Here is a 23,310-nt window from a genome sequence, read left to right as displayed (position 1 = left end):
CAATCAGTGCACTGGACCAGAGAGCAGCTAAGAGATAGGAGCCTTACCATGAGGTGGGAGAACGTGAGCTTAGAAAGTGGTACTGGTTCTATTATGTTTGTGTATTTATTATGGTCAGTTTAACATTTTCCTTACCATTTATTTATAGTATAGAAATATTTGATACAAAATATACTATAGACCACCTATAGTGTTAGATCTCGATACTGTGGGGTAGATGTATGAAGCAGTGGTAATATAGGAGAAGTGATAAAGTGCCTGGTACTTTATCACCGGCCAATCAGCACCTAACTGTCCCTATTTAAACCCAGCCTGTAACTTAACAGTCAGGAGCTGATTGGCCGGTGATAAAGTACCAGGCACTTTATCACTTCTCCGCCCTTATCACTTTTTTATACATCTACCTCTGTATTTCATAAAGTATCCAGTATATAAAAAGACCAATGTCCAGGGTCGTTACTAGGAGGTAGATTTATTAAGCTCGGTGAAGTGATAGAGGGGGAAATTTACAAAATTTACTAATAGGTGTATTTGTATCCAGAAATACACTTATTTTTGACATTTACTATCCCGAAAATACGGCAAATAGTATTCGTATTGATAGCACATCAATATGAAAACGAATTGCTGTATTTTCGGGATAATAAATGTAAAAAATTAGTGTATTTCTGGATACAAATACACCTATTTTTTTTTACAAATTTCCTTAAGTAAATTTCCCCCAAAGTGTCTGGTTATTATCACTGGCCAATCAGCTCCTACCTGACATATTTCAAACCAAGCCTGTAACTTCACAGTTAGGAGCTCATTGGGCGGTGATAAAAACCAGACACTTTATCACTTCACCGAGCTTAATAAATCTGCTCTTAGGTTCTTCTACTGCTCCCCCGCAGTGTTCAGCAGAGAGGGAAATTTGGGACTGCAACTGGACTACAACTGGAAACTCCATCTAGAAATCCTGCTTTCACCGGCCACCGCTAAATTACATCTGATATTTCAGTGATGATCAATGTTCTTCTTAACATACTACATTGCCTTACCAAGCACAAGGCACACCCCTATTCTTATCCAGATTACAAAACGTCATATTTAATACAATTACGCCGGGCATTAACACTGTAATTAGAAGAAAGGGAATAGAAAGGGAAAAAACACAGAAGAGGGAGGATGAACACATAAAGAAACAGAAGCACAGTAAGACTTGGCTAGCGTTCCGCAGACATAGGGTCCTGATGTCCGTTAATTGACAGTGACTGCTCTACTCTGCTGTGTTCCGCTACCCGCCCAAGCTGTATGCTTTTTCCTATCATCACAGACTCATTTCCACGTCTTCACCAAAAGAATCCTTTAGTTTCACCATAGCCCTGGTCCTTCAGTAGTAACAAATACATTAAAACTATAAAGACTATTTTGGTTTCTGTGGGATGTGGGTGGAAGATGCCACCTACCACTGTTCATTTAACAAGAAAATAATGAATACAGTTGGGGGAAAGGAGCGGAAGGAATTGTAAAATATCCACACGTTGGTGCGTATAGGTAATAAGCGGAAACCATGGCCTTAACTGTGCAGAGTTTATTTATTCTCCCTGTACTTGCATGGGTTTCCTCCGGGTACTCCGGTTTCCTAGCACAGTCCAAAAATATACTGGTAGGCTAATTGGATCCCAACAAATTAACCCTAGAATGTCTGTGTGTACATGTGTTAGGGAAAATAGATTGTAAGCTCCACTGGCAGTGGCGTAACTAAAATTTTTGCGCCCCCCCCCCCCTGCCGATAATGACATCGCCGCCGCCCCCCCCCCCCCCCCCCCATAGCCCAAGTAGAAAAGTAAAACACCCCCCTTACCACTCCGCCGATTTTAAGGATGCTAGAGGAGGCCGCCACCTCCTCTAACATTCCTAAAAAACTGCTGTATGGGGGCAGCCATTTTTTTTGTCGTGTAATTTTTCATTAGAACTGCAGGATACGGAGCCAGGAGGATATCTGTGGTGCCGGACCTGGAATGCGGCGGCGCGGGCGGCTCTCAGCAGGTGCTAGGAGACTGCCTGCCCTGATGAGTCCCGGCGGCGCCCCGCTGGCACTTGCTCCCCCAAGCAACCGCGGTGGCTGCCGTATGGTAGTTACGCCACTGTCCACTGGGGCAGGGACTGATGTGAATGTTCAAATAATCTCTGTAAAGCGCTGTGGACTATGTGTGCGCTATATAAGAAACGGTACTTGTGTATTATCTGGGCGCCCGATTTTTTTCATCGCACCTTAAAATCGCGTTGTATCGCATCGCATACAATCATATTGCATACGATGCGATGCAACGAGATTTGACCCGATTTTTATATGTACAGGCACCCGGATGCCTGTTTCATATGTGAAATGGCCCCCAGACCCTATTTTTAATTGTATACCCACCCCGATGGCTAAATGCCCCCCATTGTTAACGCCACCCCACTATCAACGCCAACCCAAAGCGTGGCGAGCGGCGGCGGCGGTACGCGTCCTCCGACCTTTTCATACCCCCACTATCCACGTCGGTGTGGAGTTGATTCTATATAGTATGGCGAGCCCGAAGCGTGGCGAGCCCCGCGTGGGGACGCGAATTACATGTGAAGTAATATGCGTGCGCTCGCCTCGCTGCGCTCGCCACACTATATAGAATCAACTCCACGCCGATGTGGATAGTGGGGGTATGAAAAGGTCGGAGGACGCGTACCGCTCGCTGCGCCCAGATAATACACAAGTACCTAAGAAACTGTTAATAAATAATAAATATGGTGTTAAAGTGGGGAGTGATAAACAACCAATCAGCTCCTAACTGATGTTACAGGCTGGGTTTATAAAATTAAAGGAGCTGATTGGCTGGTTGTTTATCACTCTCCAGTTTATCACTTTTTAAAGCTTGATACATCAGGCCCTAAAGCTCCAACACCAGCATCCAAAAAGCTCGGGACCAGGAGCATTTCGGATAGGGGATTATTCCGGATGTCAGAATATCTTTTTTTCATACTCACCTGGTCCTCAGGTGTCCCCTGCGTCCATCTTTTGAGGCATGATACATTGCACCGGTGACCTCAGGATGTGTCATAACGTCACTGGCGCAATGCAACATTGGAACCAGGTATGCCTCTAAAGACGGACGCCACGGGACCAGGCAAGTAGAAAAAAAAAAAGGTTCCTAAGCCCTCGTATCCTGGTTATGATTTGTGTTCATTTAATGGGGAATTTGGACAAAGAACTCATTACATTGTCCATAACTTTGATTAACCAGTGGGGTTTTGTTTGCATGGTAAGCACAGTATCTTTCAAGGCCAATAATTACATCTCCATACATGATAAGAAAGGCATGTGTAGAGTATTTGGATTGGTCAGTGCATAATAAGCATGACTTCTCTAGATCAATGATCGGCCAAGTCTTGCCTCTACGTCTGGAGTACCAAATATCTAAACTTAAAAGGCAGGCGTAAAACGCGTCAGTCTCTTTCCATTTTGGTAACTGGGAGGCTGGCAATTTTTTAATAAAAAATGTACCTTTGCGTTTATCTTTTTAAAAGGTGATCAGATGACATACTGTACCTGGCTCTCATCAATGGGTCTAGCCTAGCCTATTTTTAGGACCCCAATACTGAACGATGCCATCGAAAACCCTGCAGGACAATAGAATGATATAAATAACTAATGCGGAGACACAATATGGGTTAACAGTGGTCCTTTCTGGTGCCGGCAGAATCTGCATTAATACTTGTATGGTCCAGAAAATAATTAGTGTCGTCTAGGATTTGGGAGAACCACACTATTAATCATTTTAGAGAGTTGGCAAAAAAAGACCAGGCCAAGTAACAAAAAAATAATCTAAAATACTATAACTCTTATTAAAAATGGCACGGACCTCTGCACCAACACCCACAGCCCTCTTTTAAAAATATCCAACGTTGTTTACCCTAATGAGATTTGAAACAGACAAGGGGGACCAGCGGGGGGCCGGGAGTGTTCCCCTTTAATTTCTGGTTTGCTTGGAGCTGGTAGATAAATTCGATATACATAATGGGAGAACAAAGATCTAAAAATACTGCCTGAACATTTTCCTCTCCCTCTAATTATTTTGTCTATTTATTCTGTTATTGTTGGATAAGCCTATTTGCTTAAAAAAAATAAAAATGAATATTTTCCTCACTTCGGAACCGTTGCCCCTTGTTATTGTGTGGTATGGACGCCCAACATTTCCTAGGAAATGTTACACGGTGTGATTTGTCCTATGTCGTTGTGGTTAAACTCATTTATTTTTCTCTTTGCTATAGTTTCCTGAAAAATTACTTTTAAAGCGGAAGTGTCACTCCTGGAAATGATAGGACGTTGGCGTCTTCCAGGTTATTAATACGAAGCAACTGTTGCGTTATAAAGGTGTTAAAAAAAAAAAACACCATAACTGCCTATAGATGACAATATTATAATAACGCCCCATCTCTATCGGGACTATAAACTTAAATTATATTCTAAAATAAACTGGCAGCATTGTAATCAGTCATATCACTATACATTGCTCATAATGCAATACACAGAGTAATTCCGGCTAAATTCTGATGTCATAAACTAAAAAACAACATCTGCTATATGAGTAATTGCTAATACGCAATTATCAAGGCTATAAGAGGTCACCTTGGATATTCTCCACTCTAAAATAAATCAGGGCGGAGTCTTAACTGAACACTGGCTGTTCAAATTCATGAGCGTACAATCAGTTCTGAATCGGGCCAAATAGTCCTACCCCCGGGGTTAATTATAAGGAAAGACGCCTGAGTGAAGGGGATCTATAGAGATGCTCTAGGGCACGGGTGTCAAACACAAGGCCCGCGGGCCAAATCCGGCCCGACAGACCTCGTCATGTGGCCCGCGCAGCAGCCGCCAGCCTTCATCTTTTATTCTCTTTTTTGAGAGGTTTTTTTTGCACTGCCGGCGGCCATGTTCCTGTGGTCTTTTAAGATGTCTGCGGCCACAGGAACATGGCCGCCAGCCTCCACGGCTACGTGGAGGAGGCCCCGGCAGCCTGTTCCCTCTTATCGAGGCAGTGGCAGACGCTGGGTGGGGACGTCATGACGATGACGCCTCCCACCCACGCATCTGCAGAGAGGAAGGAAGGCAGGCCGAGTCGGCGGGCCACAGCAGGACAGGCCGCGGCGCAGAGAGTGGAATTGAAATTACTGGAGCCGCAGCAGCAGTAAAGGAGCCTGAGGGATAAAATACAGTAAGTTACATAAAAAAACAATATATCTGGTGGTGGTGTCATGGCATTACTTTTATATTATACAGGGGGAGCAGCCTGTGGTGTCATTATTATTGTACAGGGGGAGCAGCCTGTGGTGTCATGACACCACAGGCTGCTCCCCCTGTATAATAATAATGCCATGACACCACAAGCTGCTCCCCCTGTATAATATAAAAGTAATGCCATGACACCACAGGCTGCTCCCTCTGTATAATAATAATGCAATGACACCACAGGCTGCTCCCCCTGTATAATAATTTGTGTCATGGCATTACTATTGTTATATTATACAGCGGGAGCAGCCTGTGCTGTCATTGCATTATTATTATACAGGGGGAGCAGCCTGTGCTGTCATTGCATTATTATTATACAGCGGGAGCAGCCTGTGGTGTCATTGCATTATTATTATACAGCGGGAGCAGCCTGTGGTGTCATTGCATTATTATTATACAGCGGGAGCAGCATGTGGTGTCATTGCATTATTATTATACAGCGGGAGCAGCCTGTGCTGTCATTGCATTATTATTATACAGCGGGAGCAGCCTGTGGTGTCATTGCATTATTATTATACAGCGGGAGCAGCCTGTGCTGTCATTGCATTATTATTATACAGCGGGAGCAGCCTGTGGTGTCATTGCATTATTATTATACAGCGGGAGCAGCCTGTGGTGTCATTGCATTATTATTATACAGTGGGAGCAGCCTGTGCTGTCATTGCATTATTATTATTATACAGCGGGAGCAGCATGTGGTGTCATTGCATTATTATTATACAGCGGGAGCAGCCTGTGGTGTCATTGCATTATTATTATACAGCGGGAGCAGCATGTGGTGTCATTGCATTATTATTATACAGCGGGAGCAGCCTGTGCTGTCATTGCATTATTATTATACAGCGGGAGCAGCCTGTGGTGTCATTGCATTATTATTATACAGCGGGAGCAGCCTGTGCTGTCATTGCATTATTATTATACAGCGGGAGCAGCCTGTGGTGTCATTGCATTATTATTATACAGCGGGAGCAGCCTGTGGTGTCATTGCATTATTATTATACAGTGGGAGCAGCCTGTGCTGTCATTGCATTATTATTATTATACAGCGGGAGCAGCCTGTGGTGTCATTGCATTATTATTATACAGCGGCCCTTTGAGGGTGACCAGAAGCTGATGCGGCCCCCGATGAATTTGAGTTTGACACCCCTGCTCTAGGGTGTCTGATAATATTCTTCCGATGTCCAATTTTATGTGTATATTATTCGTTATGACACACCGGGATAGTAGAACGAGGAGATGTAATAGAGACAGACCATCATACTATTTTGTATCTGACAATGAATGACCCGCAGACACGGAGAATAGAAGCCCATTGATAATAAAGTTTTTCTTCTTCCAACACCATCCAGTCTGTGTATCGTGTACACACACACACACAAACACACACTCTCTTATAGGTCATTGTGGCCAGTAAAGGTGCTTCTCAGCTATTGGCACACTTAGCGCGGCTCTGGTCAATGGGGTGTGATTGGGGAACACAGCCGGCACTCACCCTTTTGTAACTCGTGACTCTACCCGAATAAATGTGCGGAGAACAATTGGCTTGTACAGGGTTCTCACTGCCAGAGGGATTTGGAGTTACTGAAGTTCCATAACAAGTGGATTACAACGAGTTTAGCTTCCATATTATACACTGGGCTGCATTCAAGCACCGGCCCTCCACTTGACAAAGAGGTGAATGGTTTTTCTGTTGCTTGCCAGGGCCTTATCTGTTCACATGAAATGAAAGCTTGAAGGGATGGAGTTTGCGAATTGTATCCGTAACTAATACCTATCAACAATTCAAGGGGACCATCTCTCATGTGCACAAAGAGACGGCAGAGACCCCCGGCCGGCTATTATCTCCCCTCTCCATTGGGAAGATCCCAGCGGCATCAATGACTTACTGTGTGCCGTGTGACAATGCGGGGGGGGGGGGGGGGGGGGGGAGGAGAACGTTGCTTATTCTTAAAGTGCAAATAAAAAAATAATTGCTTTTACAGAGTAACGTATCAATGTGATTTCCATAGTTCTGGAAAACTGATGACAGCAGAGCTTTGGTCTATAGGTAAGGAGGCCGCTGGGCTTTCTAACGTTCTAATAAGCATCTGATAAGGGTGGGAGGTTTAGGGAAGGGAGGGAGAAAACATCCTAAAGAGGAGAGGTTGTCCATAGCAACTGTAGTCAGATTCAACTATTATTTATCGACACCCTTACCACCGCACTTGTCGGCTAAACCCTAATCCAACCCGGCATACTTTCAATTGGGATGCCAGCATAGTCACCGCCAGCAATGGGAGGATTGTGACGGTGCAGTTTCAACCACCGGCATCCCAACAGCATCCTAGAATCTGATTGGCTGATGTGGGCAATTTCTATCTTGGATCCACTTTAGGAGGTTTGATAAATCTTCACCCAAGTTAGAAAGTAAAATCCATTAAAAGCCATAAGCGAAATAAATACAGTCTACTATAATGAGAACACATGAGTGCATTGTGAATATAACAAATCGGTCTGATGTTAAGGGGGGTATTAAATTCCGGATTCTGACAGGAAGTAGACAGTATTCAATGTATCGACTGTCGAAAAGTCCTCAAATCGGCAAAAAGGGCCGTGGATTCAACAATCTGCAGATGTTTCCGACAAAACAGATTCAACTTGTTTTAAAGTCGGATCGGTTTTGTCGGAATCTGCCTTCAAAGCTGTCGGTAACGGCAGCATTGAACAGACGACCGCCACTATTCCCCCCCCCCTCCAGATGAAAATAGTGTCCGGGATTGAATTCTGCCCTGAAGGGTAAACATTAAAAAATTTTGAAAATAATATTTTAGAAATATAAAAACCTGAAATTGAATCGTGTACAAAGGTGCGTACACACTATGTGATATGTTAAACATACATTTATATATCACTCATTTTGCCCCTTGTGAGTGATATCATTTAAAATATCATCCAGTGTGTACGGTACCTGGCAGGGAACCGATGATGTCACTGAACAATATATGATGTAAGTTTTTTCTGGTCTCCTCACTAAATAAGTAAAATGAAAAAAAAAAAAAAAAAACTAGCTCCACCTGTAGATCTGTTAAAATGAGTCAGTAATTAATACACCTGTGTACCTGCTGGGTGACCTGGAAAATGTGAATTATTTGGGGTCCTGACAACCGAGTTTGAGAGACAATGGAATAATGCAGAGGCTTAGCTGTGGTTGCTGTGCAGGGTTATAATGCTGCTGGTGACCGATGTGCTGCAGCGACGGCTGTATGTGGGTAATTCTGTTATAGAGCGGTACATCGCATCTGCCGTACACACGGAAATACATCATTACATGTTGCACTGCCTGTGGAAATCGTCTCGTTGACTTTCATGGCATCCAATGGGAATATTCAATGAACAACAACAACAGATGGGTGGTACACACTATACGATGTGTACGATATATCGCTCCCATTTGTATCACACAATATACAGTATATTATGGTGTGCCCCTCTTATTGATCAGAGAATCCTGACTTCAGCGGAACATTTGCTGGGACCTTTGTAACCAGGAGCGGCGACACCAACGGAGAATGCACTAACTACAAGGTATGGGGAACAGAATCCAACAAGGGGGTCCATTGCCTGGGTACGAAACTGGCACCCCCTCTTCCCGTGAGGCTTTAGCTTCCATCCACACCCACTCTGGCCTCTGCTATCCACTTTTTTTTTTAACCCGCTTTTCAACATATTGTTATATTGCATCCAGCACCACCCGCAACGCCTTAATTAATCTGTGCAATTGAGCTGTATTAATGTCCCGTAACTGGTCTGTAATTACCGCTATCCCCTAATAAGATTGTCTTTTGAAAAACAAAACAGAGATTTAATCCGCACTAAGTAACCATGATCGGCCTCGTTCTAATCAATCCTTCATATGTCTCCGAGCCAACGATGTACTTACAACTGGCGGCTATTAGCGTGGTAGAGCCATAAACCCAAAGCGGCAACAACTGTTTCAGCCTCATTTGGTCACATCAGTGTTCACAAAGATACAACGATGGTTACAATGTAGATCAGGGGTGGCCAAACCGGTCCTCGAGATCTACCAACAGTCCAAGTTTTCCAGGTTACCTAGCTGGTGCACAGCTGTAGTCATTACTAACTGCCACATTTTCAAACCTGCTGCATTCATTCCTGCTATAGATCCACAGGTTGCCTGGAAAACATGCACCGTTGGTAGATCTTGAGGAGGTTTGGCCACCCCTGATGTAGTGAATTCTTTCCTGTATGTTGGCGGTGGCTGCACACAAACCACTCTAGACCACCACCAAAAAGCACCATTTATAAATCATTCTAGCAGCCTGTACCTTTCAAAGCCCGTGCAGTTCCTCTTCCCTGCTTGGGGCGTCACTCTCTGCTGTTGTGCTTTTAGCACAGGTTGATCTGTATTTCAGCAGATATACAGACCAAGCTGTGCTAGAAGCACAAAATCAGATATTTTGAAAAGGTGCAGGCTGCTAGAATAGACCACTATGGAAGAGCTGATATAATGTGCCTCGGGAGTGTAAGACACGCTACCCGTCTACTGTACATGATCAGGAAAGGTGCCCCTGAAACAAACAACTGCTTTGTCTAGTTCTTTTTTGGACTATCTGGGCACCCAGCTGCGTTGGTAAACAGTGCCAAGCACAATACATCTTTGCCATTGGAACGGCATTTTACAGATGTCAGGAATACACTGGCGAGGGGGAAAAGCCACATATAACAACGCTAAAGCCTCCCTGTTCTATGTAAATGAGTGCGGGACGTTTCCACTGCATAAAAATAGCACAGCAACTGTAGTGGTGCATCTCAGGGGACGGCTGGGAATCCAGTACAAATGATTTGGATCGGATTCTGTGTTTATCATCAGAAGACCCCCCCTAGTTCCACTCCTCTGGTTTTGTCTTGTAATAAAGTCAATTGGAGGATGAAAATGAAGTTTAATGAATAGCTAACAAGCGCCTTGCACTATGGACTTTCAGCCCAGCTTGTGGTTCCGTTTGAAAGTCAATTGGTGGCCTCAAAAAGGCTCTAGTGTATTGCTGTCCACATCACACAAATACCACGCATAATCTGGCTTGGCTAGAGGGTTGTTCCACCCCCCCTTTTCTTTCTTTCTCTGTGGCCAAAACAGAGACTGTGACTTTACAATTTGTTGTGTTCTAGCTGAAGAGGCTTTTTACAGCCTTACGTTGCCCACTCAATTAACAGGTGCTGAGTTATGGGATGTCAACTTACCTACGGTCACCATCCCAACCACCATTGGCTAACAATCAAAACACCAACATTCATTACGCGGACATGGTCAAAATGCCGGCACGGTCAAAATACTAAAACGTAATACGTCGACAGGTCAAAAAAGTCGACATGAGTATTTAAGGATTTCTACTTTGAAACCGACTTCTTCATACTTACCATCCCAGTTGACGTGGAGGGAGAATATAATAGTGGCACAGGCACACTTATAGGGTGCCCATATCGAAGTAGGTCACCATAGAAACCAGAAAAAAAAAGTAAAAAATAAAAAAAAATCAGGTCTACTTTTCGACCGGTTGACATTTTAAATGACCATCAGGCTTTTGACTGTAGGTAAACCATACTGAACCCTAGATTATTACTTTTAATAATCTTCATTTGTCCCTAGAAATAAAACAGATTATGCAATGGAAAACGCAGCAGCACTGTTTTTCGCACAGGCGACTACTACTGGGGTGATAAGTAACAGAATAAAGATCCCAGGAAAGTTGTTTCTCATAGAAGGACTAGGACAGGCTGGAAACCGCACTTTCGATTTTCTTTGAGGGAAAAAACAAATCATTGATAATAGGCAGCCATTCTCCTGGTTACCCATCGGCAATAGGAAAAGGCCACTTTACAACCGTGCTTTGCTATGTGGTGGGAACTAGCCCTAGTGTAACGGATTAAGGTACAGGATTACCAAATAGGCATAGTAGGCACCGGCCTATGGGCTCAGTTTAATCTGGTATGATGACTGTAAAGTCAATCAATCCATTGACCCCTTCAGTTGCAGTAAGGAGAACCCACAGTAGCAACAGCAAATGCGATTGGGTATTGGATGAATGTTCTGCAAGGGCTCCACATTCCAGTTCACCAGATTTTGCTAGTATTGAGGTCATACACGGATGTAGAGTCCCATAACAAAGACCAAGCTGAGGGTACTGCAGAAAAAACAGAATTATCTTGTATGGGGCTATCTAGATGTATATAGTCTATGATACTTTGGACTGCTGAAAATGTGGCCTTCAAATATTTTTACGTCCTAGTACGGATGGTGTAATGGTTAGCATTACTGCCTCACAGCGCTGAGGTCATGGGTTCCATTCCCACCATGGCCCGAACTGTGTGGACTTATATTCTCCCCGTGCTTGCGTGGGTTTCCTCCGGGTACTCCGGTTTCCTCCAACAAGCCAAAAATACACTGGTAGGTTATTTGGTTCCCAACAAAATAAACCCTAGAATGTCTGTGTGCGCGTGTACATGTGGTAGGGAATATAGATTGTAAGCTCCACTGGGGCAGGGACTGATGTGAGTGTTCAACTATACTCTGTATAGCGCTGCGGAATATGTGTGCGCTATATAAGAAACTGTTAATAAATAATAATAATAAATCATTATATTAATAAGATCACTGTATAGAACTTTCAGAAAATAACGCATTTTAAATAAGCAATAAATGTTTTTCTCCATCAAGTTCTACTTCTATTGTAAACAATGCATCAAAGCACACCCTTAACTTATTCAGAGCGGAAGCAGCCATTTTGAAGAAGGGGCCCGAACGCTTAGTCATTTGTAGTTTGTGACGTCACCATTTTCTTCCGGACCCAAAATGGGCGCTTCCGCTGTGTGGAGGCAACAGGAAGTTTACAAATGAAGAGGCATGGAAACCAGACAAGATGTTGGCAAACCTCATATGCATGTTCTTTGGCTTGTAAAATATACAACCACAGATCTTTGTAAACAAGATAGAAAGAATTGACCAAAAACTAGCTACGAACACATCGTGTGGGACAAGGTCCGGACTGCTGCCACGCAGGGGTTAATGAGAAGGCCTGCAGATGTGAGCTTACTTTCTGTTGGACAATGTATCCTACTTTCTGTTTTTACAGTGTGGTGACAGAAATGACATACATTAGACCTCCGTACACCTCTGAAGTGGTAAACCATGTTGCTGTAGAGCATGAAGATGTGGTGAGCAGACCACCCACATGGAATGCCAGTGGAACCACTGAGTGGGCATCACACATTAAGATATCTATATATTGAATCACACATTATAGTCCATCCGCATTTACAGGCCACGGACATTCCTTAGAACCGTGTTGAAGAACCAAGACTTATTATGAAAACATTTCCTGGCTATAACAGTTTTTAACCCACCACAACGTCCTCCAACACTCGCCAATGCCATCCAACGTTCTAAACACCTGCAGTGGAGGATAATATGTTCCTTGGAGTACAGAATGGAGCTCATAACATATTAAAAACACAGCGGCACAGCAACAGAGGCTACAGAAGAAGCTCCTGTAAATGGGCCTGTAGGGATCCTTGAAGCAAACTCTAGGGGAAAGGGTCTGAATGGGAACAGTGGACAAGTCAGGGCCTTGGGGCTGTTGTAGGGAGTGAACGCTTAGGAACAGATGGTGTGCGGACCATCCGGACGGATTTGTGACTGGTAATATTGGTTTATTGAGCGCTATGCAAGTTATGTCATCTCACCATGTTCCTAAGTAACTTCAAAGTTCTCTATGATGGCTGGGTGGACAGACATGAAATCAGGAGGGATGAGACAGATAATGATGCTGTAGAGGCCCAACTGGGTAAGAGCCAGCACCGGCGACTAGATAGGTACAGCGCAAGTCAAATCTTAATTAAGCAAACTTTAAGGAAAATGAACAGATAGTTATTGAGCGCTCACCTAGTGTGGGTGGTTATGTGCACTGTAACTGACATGAATTGTGAAGAAAGAATTTAATTTTAATAAAAATTAAATGCAAATTTACAGAAAGTGGTGAATACCTGGACGTGTTGACAGGTATGTACAGTCAGTCTGACCGGAGATGAGCCCCTTGGGGAATGAGGGTATCAACGGACCCCTTTAAACCATAAAGCCCTAAGGGTTTATGTCTCATAACAGGTAACTGTGCTGTGGCAAGTCAATAGTGTGCGTACAAAATGTACTAAAGTCAATGGGAGTGAGGCAGTGTAGCCTGAGATGAGCCCCTTGGGGAATGAGGGTATCAACAGACCCCTTTAAACCATAAAGTAAACCATGTGGGTTTATGTCTCATAACAGGTTAAAGCTGTGTAAAGTAAATGGGTGGGTGCACGGTAGCACTGATGTCAGTGGGAGTAGGATGGTGCACTCCTTATGGGGTGAAAGAAAAGTCTTGAATAATGTGGGGGAAATGAAGGTGGCAAGGAGCGGCGTCCCACTCATTTGCCTCTTTACCCTTAGAATGTCTGCAGAGCTGCGCAGTGGTATTGGAGGATGGTGTCTCACTGCAGAGATGTTCTGGGTGCTGCGCACCCACCGTGTGCGGTGCCGTGGATGTGGCCACGATAACAAGTACTGTGGATCTGTTACCGGCTGCACTCTGAATGTCCGGCTTCACAGATCATGTGTCCCGGACGCGACTTCCGAGTATCAGCGATCACGTGACCCGGAGTGACGTCACGGGGATCTGTGGGCTCAACTCTAGATGAGGAGACTATGCCTTAGTGGTGGGATGTCAGCGAGGAATGTCTTAGGGGTGTGCCCAACGCGTTTCAGCTTGTGAAGGCCTTTGTCAAGGGATTCAATGTCCCGCCTGCCGATCAACGAAAAGGGGGCGTGTCTGCATTAACGGCCATGGATTGTCGAGATTCGTCCGTGAACGCGACAATTCACAGCCGTTATCTGCAAAATGGGCCCAACAGCTTTTGAAGTCGAGCCCGTTCTGCTGATCTGACCCTTCAATGCTGTCAGGAAAGACAGCATTGAATAGGTGTCCGCTGCTATTCGAAAATAGCGGCTGGGACTGAATAGCCCCCTAAAACTTCGTCGGTCTTCACCTTGGTCACCTCCACCAGCGGAGTCTTAAATAAACAGTTAAGAAACGGACAGCGTTTCAGCTACAAGCCTGTGCTGGGCAAAAACTGGCTACACCAAGTGAAAACGAGAATCGGCCGTCACAGGGATGGTGCCAGTCTCTGGGGGACTGATGCTATTGTGTTTGCACTGTGTAGGGGCAAAACAGGTCCTATGAAAAGTATAATATGTGACCAAGGGCCTGAAAGTTTTTTTGCAGTTGAGCGATTATCTCCTGACTTTGCATGCATCATACCCCTCCATACCCTCCTGCAACGAGTCACAGCCGATCCCCCTTGAGCCGCCCGGGAAGCTATATATATCCCATGCGGTCCTTTTGGATGTAAAATATTTTATTTCATACAATTGTTGGAGTGTAATTTAGAACTTTATACAAAAAGACAGAAGCAAATGACTAAAAAGTCAACTAAAGCTTCTCTACGGCATATTTGAAATTTTCACCCGACAGGTAAAACCACACACTTGGTCTAATCAGTCGGTTCCAAAGCACTGCCTGTAGAGGGTCAAAGATCATCGATTTTAAGGATAAATCCTATGAAAATAGAGACATTATTCACTGTTAACCAGACATTCCACTGCACTGTCAAGAGAGTCAATTATTACTTCCCTACTCAACTATAGACAGCAGAAGGTAATACTACATCTGTGTCTGCAGTCATTTGAGCTGCAGTGACATCACTAGGCCTGCCCAGAGCTGGATTTTCCACAAGTCAACCTAGACGACTGCCTAGCGCCCAGGAGGTCGCAAGGGGCCACAAAGATATCATGGCCTTTCGAAACGTACCCAGAGGAGGGAAGCATGACATTATGACATCACATGGACCTGACCACACTCCCAAGTGTGTGGGCGTGCTAAAACAACTTTGCATCGCTGCGTGTCAACCAGAACAACCTCCTAAATCTGCCACTGGCCCCGCCCCAGTGTTTGTATCCACCCTGTTCATTTCGGTAAAGCATATCTGCCAAGTGGTCAGTCACTATCTTTTTTTATTCCCAGAAACATGCTCCGCCTTGCACGGAAGTGGAGTAAGTAAGAGAGTGCAACGGACGCTGTAATAAGTATGAAAACCCTCAGTTGTTACAAACACGTCACTGGCTGTAAAATGAAACCACATCTTAACGTACAGTAGCTATTTATGTGCAAAGTATACAACGAATATCGTCTGGGGCGATGCGTTAGGATTCTGTTGTAGGTCGGAAAGAAGAAAAGACCGAATGAAAGAAAAACTATTATCCGCGCCTTTTTTCGTGGATCTCTTTCCACGTAATCCTACTTTTTTTTCTGCTATGGTCTGCAATCTTAGGGCCAAAATGTAACTGGATTAAAAGAAAAAGAGAAAAAAAAATAAAAAATAAGAAATAAATAAAATGGGTCCTCATATTGTCTTTCCTGGCATGGCACGAAAACAAAATGCCATTGTTGTAGACCAGAGCAACTGAATTTGGATTTGTTTGAGCTGAAGGTTTTCCTAAACCACAATTATACGGGCAGCTGCCAGGCATCCAGAAGGATCCTCATACAGGCTTTTCCAGATTTTCACAGAGTAAAAAAAAAAAAAGGGAAAGTATCCGAAAATGTGTTTATATCTTTATTCTATATATTCCTGCTCGTTATATAAACAGTAGTCCTGGATGATAACATCCACCGTGACCGCGGGGAAGGGAACAGCCAAACCCAAAGGCAGGTGATGCCAGGCTCCGATGCCGGCGTTTGGTGGGTTGACGTACTCGTGCATGCATGGCGATTTGCCTTAAAGGAGAATTCCCCCCCCTCGAGAATGTAAAATGTAGTTTAGGGTGAAGTTCACAAAGCGATAATAAAATACAGTTCGGTACTTGTTTCCTAGCACGGCCACACCGATTTGTATCGGGGTGATCGTGTCGAAAAAATCGCGTTCGTTGCATCGCATGCGATGCGACCGACGCAATCGACCCGATTTTTACATTGAATCAAATGTGAATAGGGCCCCTGGGACCCTATTTTACATTGGATTCAATGTAAAGTATTCCCCAGACCGCCAATTTTACCCCCTCAATGGCACCCCACGATTGACGCCAACCCGAAGCGTGGCGAGAACAGCGAGCCCGCGAGGGGCGGCAGTGCGCGTCCTCCGACCTTTTCATACCCCTACTATCCACGTCGGCGTGGAGTCGAGAATATAAAGTGTGGCGAGCGCAGCGAGCCACCGAGCCCGAAGCGTGGCGAGCCCCGCGAGGGGACGCGTATAACTTCACAGGCATACGCGTGCGCTCGCCACGCTTCGGGCTCGGTGGCTCACTGCGCTCGCCACACTTTATATTCTCGACTCCACGCCGACGTGGATAGTAGGGGTATGAAAAGGTCGGAGGACGCGTACCGCTGCGCTCGCCACGCTTCGGGTTGGCGTCAATCGTGGGGTGACGCTCACAATGGGGTTGCGTAACCCATGACGGGGCCATATACAATGTGAAATGGGTCATATTAGCCCATTTCACATTGTTTCCTATGTAAAATGGACTTAATCAAGTCCATCTCATCTTGTGCCATTATAATGGCACAAGACAGACGCGATGCTCCCGATTTCAATGTTAAAAATATTTTAACATTGAAGCCTATGGCAAAATCGCGTCCATCGTGTCGGGGGCCATGTTAATGCACGCGACCGACGCGATGCCCCCGATTTTGCCTTTGCCGGCAAAATGGACCTAATTTCAAAGGAAATCGGGTCCATCGCGTCCATCGTGTACCTTAACTTTAAGGTACACGATGGATGCGATTGTGGCCGTGCTAAAAAACAAGTACCTACAGTTCTACTTACCGGCAGTGTGACAATCATCCAATCCGATCGCATGCAAGTGAAGGGTACGGCCCTTTGGGATGATTGCTGTGACCGAGGTACAACAATACTCTGCATGTTCTCAGGATTTACTTAACTGCCACTAAACCGAAACGTTACATTTTTCATTAAGACCAAGGGGATTATTCAGACCTGATGGCACAGCTGCGATTTTGTAGAGCGGGCGATCATCAATAGACTGCAGATCGTATTTCACATGCGCGAGGCCACACACAAAGAGATTGACAGGAAGCTGGCATTTGGGGTGGTGACTGGCCATGTTCTGGGAGTGTCCGGTAAAGCGCAGGCGCGCCCAGCCATTCGGAAGGATGATCTGTGACATCAGCTCCAGTCTGGTACCAATCCCTTAGTGCTTTGAACTCCATATATAAAAATTCAGATGGTCAACAAATTGTTATTTTCATTTCTTCTTGTATGCAACATCCAACGAGAGGTAACGGGTGGGACGAACCCAAGCATACACTTACCCGGACATCAAGCCAAAGATACCTTTATACACTTGGAGCAGTTAGTTTACCAGTGAGTATGGAACGCATCCATTCATGATCACTAGGCTTAACAGTTGGTGACCCCTGGATGCATGTAAAGAAACCTTTACACATACATCTTTTTATATGATGCGTGAGTGAGGGTACGCATTGTGGTACCCACCCTCTTGTGATGCTCATTTTTGTAGACTGTCTACATATTGTTATTTCTCATTTTTGACATGCAACATCCACTCGAGTGTTATACGCAGGTGACGGACCCTTAATGGATCCAGCTGCATGCCCGGCTCTTCATCGCCCCCGGTCTACTTCACGTGACAGGTGCAGGAAATAGGTTACGGATGCCGTGTAGTATACAGGTGCAGGAAATAGGCTACGGATGCCGTACAGTACACAGGTGCAGGAAATAGGCTACAAATGCCGTGCAGTACACAGGTGCAGGAAATACGCTACGGATGCCGTGCAGTACACAGGTGCAGGAAATAGGCTACAAATGCCGTGCAGTACACAGGAGCAGGAAATAGGCTACAAATGCCGTGCAGTACACAGGTGCAGGAAATAGGATACAAATGCCGTGCAGTACACAGGTGCAGGAAATACGCTACGGATGCCGTGCAGTACACAGGTGCAGGAAATAGGCTACGGATGCCGTGCAGTACACAGGAGCAGGAAATAGGCTACAAATGCCGTGCAGTACACAGGTGCAGGAAATAGGCTACAAATGCCGTGCAGTACACAGGTGCAGGAAATACGCTACGGATGCCGTGCAGTACACAGGTGCAGGAAATAGGCTACGGATGCCGTGCAGTACACAGGTGCAGGAAATAGGCTACAAATGCCGTGCAGTACACAGGAGCAGGAAATAGGCTACGGATGCCGTGCAGTACACAGGTGCAGGAAATACGCTACGGATGCCGTGCAGTACACAGGTGCAGGAAATAGGCTACAAATGCCGTGCAGTACACAGGAGCAGGAAATAGGCTACGGATGCCGTGCAGTACACAGGAGCAGGAAATAGGCTACGGATGCCGTGCAGTACACAGGTGCAGGAAATACGCTACGGATGCCGTGCAGTACACAGGTGCAGGAAATACGCTACGGATGCCGTGCAGTACACAGGTGCAGGAAATACGCTACGGATGCCGTGCAGTACACGGGTGCAGGAAATACGCTACGGATGCCGTGCAGTACACAGGAGCAGGAAATACGCTACGGATGCCGTGCAGTACACAGGTGCAGGAAATACGCTACGGATGCCGTGCAGTACACAGGTGCAGGAAATACGCTACAGATGCCGTGCAGTACACAGGTGCAGGAAATAGGCTACGGATGCGGTGCAGTACACAGGTGCAGGAAATACTCTACGGATGCTGTGCAGTACACAGGTGCAGGAAATACGCTACGGATGCTGTGCAGTACACAGGTGCAGGAAATACTCTACGGATGCTGTGCAGTACACAGGTGCAGGAAATACGCTACGGATGCGGTGCAGTACACAGGTGCAGGAAATACGCTACGGATGCCGTGCAGTACACAGGTGCAGGAAATACGCTACTGACGCCATGCAGTACACAGGTGCAGGAAATACGCTGCGGATGCCGTGCAGTACACAGGTGCAGGAAATACGCTACGGATGCTGTGCAGTACACAGGTGCAGGAAATACGCTACGGATGCTGTGCAGTACACAGGTGCAGGAAATACTCTACGGATGCTGTGCAGTACACAGGTGCAGGAAATACGCTACGGATGCGGTGCAGTACACAGGTGCAGGAAATACGCTACGGATGCCGTGCAGTACACAGGTGCAGGAAATACGCTACTGACGCCATGCAGTACACAGGTGCAGGAAATACGCTGCGGATGCCGTGCAGTACACAGGTGCAGGAAATACGCTACGGATGCTGTGCAGTACACAGGTGCAGGAAATACGCTACGGATGCTGTGCAGTACACAGGTGCAGGAAATACGCTACGGATGCCGTGCAATACACAGATGCAGGGAAATCCAGCATTGTCCTGCACATGCCAGCCTACTGCTTCATGTGAACGGGAGAGCTGCTATATGCGATACTGAGGTCACTAGAGGGTAAGTTACCTTTAACGTCTGGCACAGATCACAATGTACCATTGTCTGCTGCCAATCATTGCTCTGATGTGTAACAGTCATACACTGAATGAAGGATACACGGATTGTTGTCATCAATGCTGCAGTTATCCAGGATGAGGGGGATCCCTTCTAGCCGATAAATCTGCAGGAATACACAGAAATCAGACAAGTCAGACATCTACAGACCAGGACGATGGTACTTTCCTATCAGCAACAGATCTATGGTAAAACATTCTGCTGAAACGTCAGTTGTCAGTAGAGATGGAAAACCCACAGGGATCCTCATGGTTCTACGAATTTCGATTGCATCTACACCAATGACCAAAAAGGCAAAATTGCAGTGGAGAAATCAGGTTTATTTCTGGAACTATTTGGATCAGTTGCCCGAAGCAATGGTGTTTAATAGGAGTCATTTAATCATAGATGGCACTCCTCATTAGGACAGTGCCCTGCCGGATACAGGTACAAGACAATACAGTCATTTGGGGTATTCTGATAGATCTCTGTCCCTGGGTATGAAGGCTGGGTACACATCATAAAAACAAACTGGCGTTGTGCCAACAGAGCGTGTATTTGGTAAGATAAACACACAATTAGATGCTCAATATGTCGAGCCAGACATCACAACTGAGAGGGCATTTAAGCGTGCAAACACCTCCCCCCCCCCCCCCCCACACACACACACACAAACACTCACTCAGGCTCCCAATTGGCTGTGAATAATCACAAAGCCTCTCAGTGGACAGAGGATAGGCCGATCTTCTCAGAGCAATAGTCCGTCAGTAACTACATTGCATTTCGCTTAATTTTATTTGCTCAATTTTGACCAACGCAGCAGTTGCGGACCTTGGTGCCACTTCGATTCATCCATTAACTAGAATCTATGACATAGCAGTTGATTTAGGATTTTTCTTTTGGTAAACATGCATTAAGGGTGCGCCCCCCATACAGGGCTGCTGCGTTTTAATACATTCCTCCTTTTCATTTCACATGTACAATCAAGTTCATTAAAAAAGGGGGACGGATTGTATCTGGTTGGTCAAGAATCCAAGCTTGATTGGAAACACTCTGTCAATGTCACTCTATAAACAGCCAGTGACCTGTTTCTCCGTACCCCTCCATAGCGACAGACATCTGAGGTTCTTCAATCACCTGAGGCACAGCGAACGTTTACTTATAGAAAGCTGGGAAGTGACTTCTCAAGTGTTGTCCAAATACCTGAACGAGGGATTGCCATCCTCCCAAAAATGTGAAGTGCGCAGAGCATTGTATGAAAAGTCACCTCCACCCTTCGCTCAGCGGTGAACAATCCCGGCCCTTATACAGGCGTTTCAAGTGCTACACATATTTTCAATTAGCTCGGAGATTGGTTTCTGCACAACGGTTATTAGGCTGCTCCACTTTCAAGACTGTTTGAAAATAGTGCAAAAGAACACTCCTTGCATTATAATCTAGGTATTGGTTCACTAAGGGGTCAGGCAGGGGTATACCGCTTAGGGGGGTATTCAATATGGGATTCCCGGGCCGTTTTCGCCCAGCTCCACAGAGACTCAACATCTGGTATTTAACATTCTGGCTGCCGAGTGTCAGAAAGTGGGAGTGTCTGCGAAAACGGCCAACAGATTGTCGTAAAAGGGCTGTGAATTCAAAAATCCGCAGCCGTTTCCGTCAAACCGCATTCGACTTCTTTTAAAGTCTGAGCTGTTTCGTCAGAATCCGCCTTCACTGCTGTAGGAAATGGCAGCACTGAATATGCCGTTGCCGATGGAAATAGCGTCTAACATTGAATACCCCCAAAATAAATTAAAACGAAGACATTTCAGGAATTGCTGTTGTCCCTTTCACTCGCCGTCAATAAAAATATCAGTTGCCAAACGAGTTACATTTCGGTGATCGGCGAAACGCGTGTAGGCTAATTACTTGGAAGTACGTCAGTGGTTCTCAAACTTGGTCCTCGGGATACCACACATGCTATGTTTTCCAAGCCGTCGTCAGGTGCACTGTATAACACCAACTGTCGCATTTTAAAAATCCACAGGTGACCTGGAAAACATGACCTGTGTGTGCGGTCCTGAGGTCAGAGTTTGACAACTTGTGGTCTACACAATAACAATAACGTACTGAAGTGAATAGAGATTCCACCAATGAAATCTGGTGAGAGCAACTACGGACTAGATTACTCTTTTGAGTGCTAAAAGAGGTCATAACAGAAAGTGAAAGCACAATTATTGCAGGGACACTGATGTTTCATACTTGCTGGATATGGAGAGAGGGAACTGTGAAAACAGAGATTGGAGGTAGGAACAGCTAGGGACTGGGGGTGCGTGTGGAGAGTTTGTGGACTAAAAACGGTCACCGCTCAAAGTGAAAGGAAAAACGGTCACCGCTCAAAGTGAAAGGAAAAACGGTCACCGCTCAAGGTGAAAGGAAAAACGGTCACCGCTCAAAGTGAAAGGAAAAACGGTCACCGCTCAAAGTGAAAGGAAAAACGGTCACCGCTCAAAGTGAAAGGAAAAACGGTCACCGCTCAAAGTGAAAGGAAAACCGGTCACCGCTCAAAGCGAAAGTGAAAACGGTCACCGCTCAAAGTGAAAGTACATTGCAGAAGCCATGATTTTGACAGGCTTTTAGCTAGTATAAAAATAAAAAGTAAAATACCTATGTTAGCATTAACGATTGCATAGTGCGCCTGCATCCTCCCTTTCTGCATCTCTCTCTCTGATCCAGAAATAACGATGACTTCATAAATCCACATCCCTCATAACGCCTTGAGAGTAACCTCAAGCAGCTCCCAAGACCTGAGATATCATTCTGACACTGCACACTTGATCAGCTTTAAGAGTAGCGGTTGTCTGCGCACAGCGCAGGCAGCCATTTTGCCGGCTCCTCCCATAAGTATGAGAACCCAGCTCATCAATTACACTAGGGACGAGTGACATCACTGAGGCACTTTGCCTCATATCTGTATAAGTGATGTCACTAGAACCTAGTGACACGATAGGCTTAACGGCGCTTCCGCCATTAAAAAGGTGTGCAAGACGCAAAAGAAGCCATTTTCCCAGTGTCTTTTAATGTTGATTTTTTTTTTTTATCATTTTGATCAGCCGTGCCTGTCCTGCAACCTTGATGGATGGGTGCTGCCAAGGAAAATATGCTATTGATAATATAGAACAAATATTATTTTTATTACGCTCGCAGCTTAGAAGATTAAATTAGCTGCATTAAGCACATTCATTCCTACAGCCAAAAGCACACGTCGTTGTACAGACTTGCTCTCCAGAATAGTAGCAGCGAGCGGGGCCCTGCGCTGTCAATCTGCAGTGCAAACACGATGAAAGGACGTCTCCTGCCCCTGTGATGTGCAGCCCGTCACACGCAGCAATCTCAAATTAGGCAATCTGCTATTTATTTAGAAATTCTAGAGCAAATCGGCTTCCGCTCCACCCTGGGACTCCTCTCCC

The 23,310-nt window shown here is 45.4% G+C and overlaps 1 protein-coding gene across 5 annotated transcripts in view; it reads right to left on the bottom strand.

The window, feature by feature from the left end:
• ATXN10 (ataxin 10) overlaps positions 1 to 23,310 on the bottom strand; it is a 111,487-nt gene that overhangs the window by 2,538 nt on the left and 85,639 nt on the right. For 4 of the 5 annotated variants that reach the window (XM_083181293.1, XM_083181294.1, XM_083181296.1 and 1 more), the window contains one exon: positions 19,928 to 19,991. In XM_083181293.1, coding sequence (XP_083037419.1) covers positions 19,928 to 19,991 — 64 coding nt within the window. Of the gene's footprint in view, positions 1 to 14,869; positions 14,950 to 19,837; positions 19,992 to 23,310 lie in introns of those variants that run through there. The other variant, XM_083181295.1, reaches the window with a different exon arrangement.

Source organism: Crinia signifera, chromosome 4 (assembly GCF_055691185.1).
Source record: "Crinia signifera chromosome 4, ASM5569118v1, whole genome shotgun sequence".
Taxonomy (NCBI): domain Eukaryota; kingdom Metazoa; phylum Chordata; class Amphibia; order Anura; family Myobatrachidae; genus Crinia; species Crinia signifera.
The sequence above is the reverse complement of the archived record's forward strand: the minus strand, read 5'-3'. Positions and strand labels throughout refer to the sequence as shown.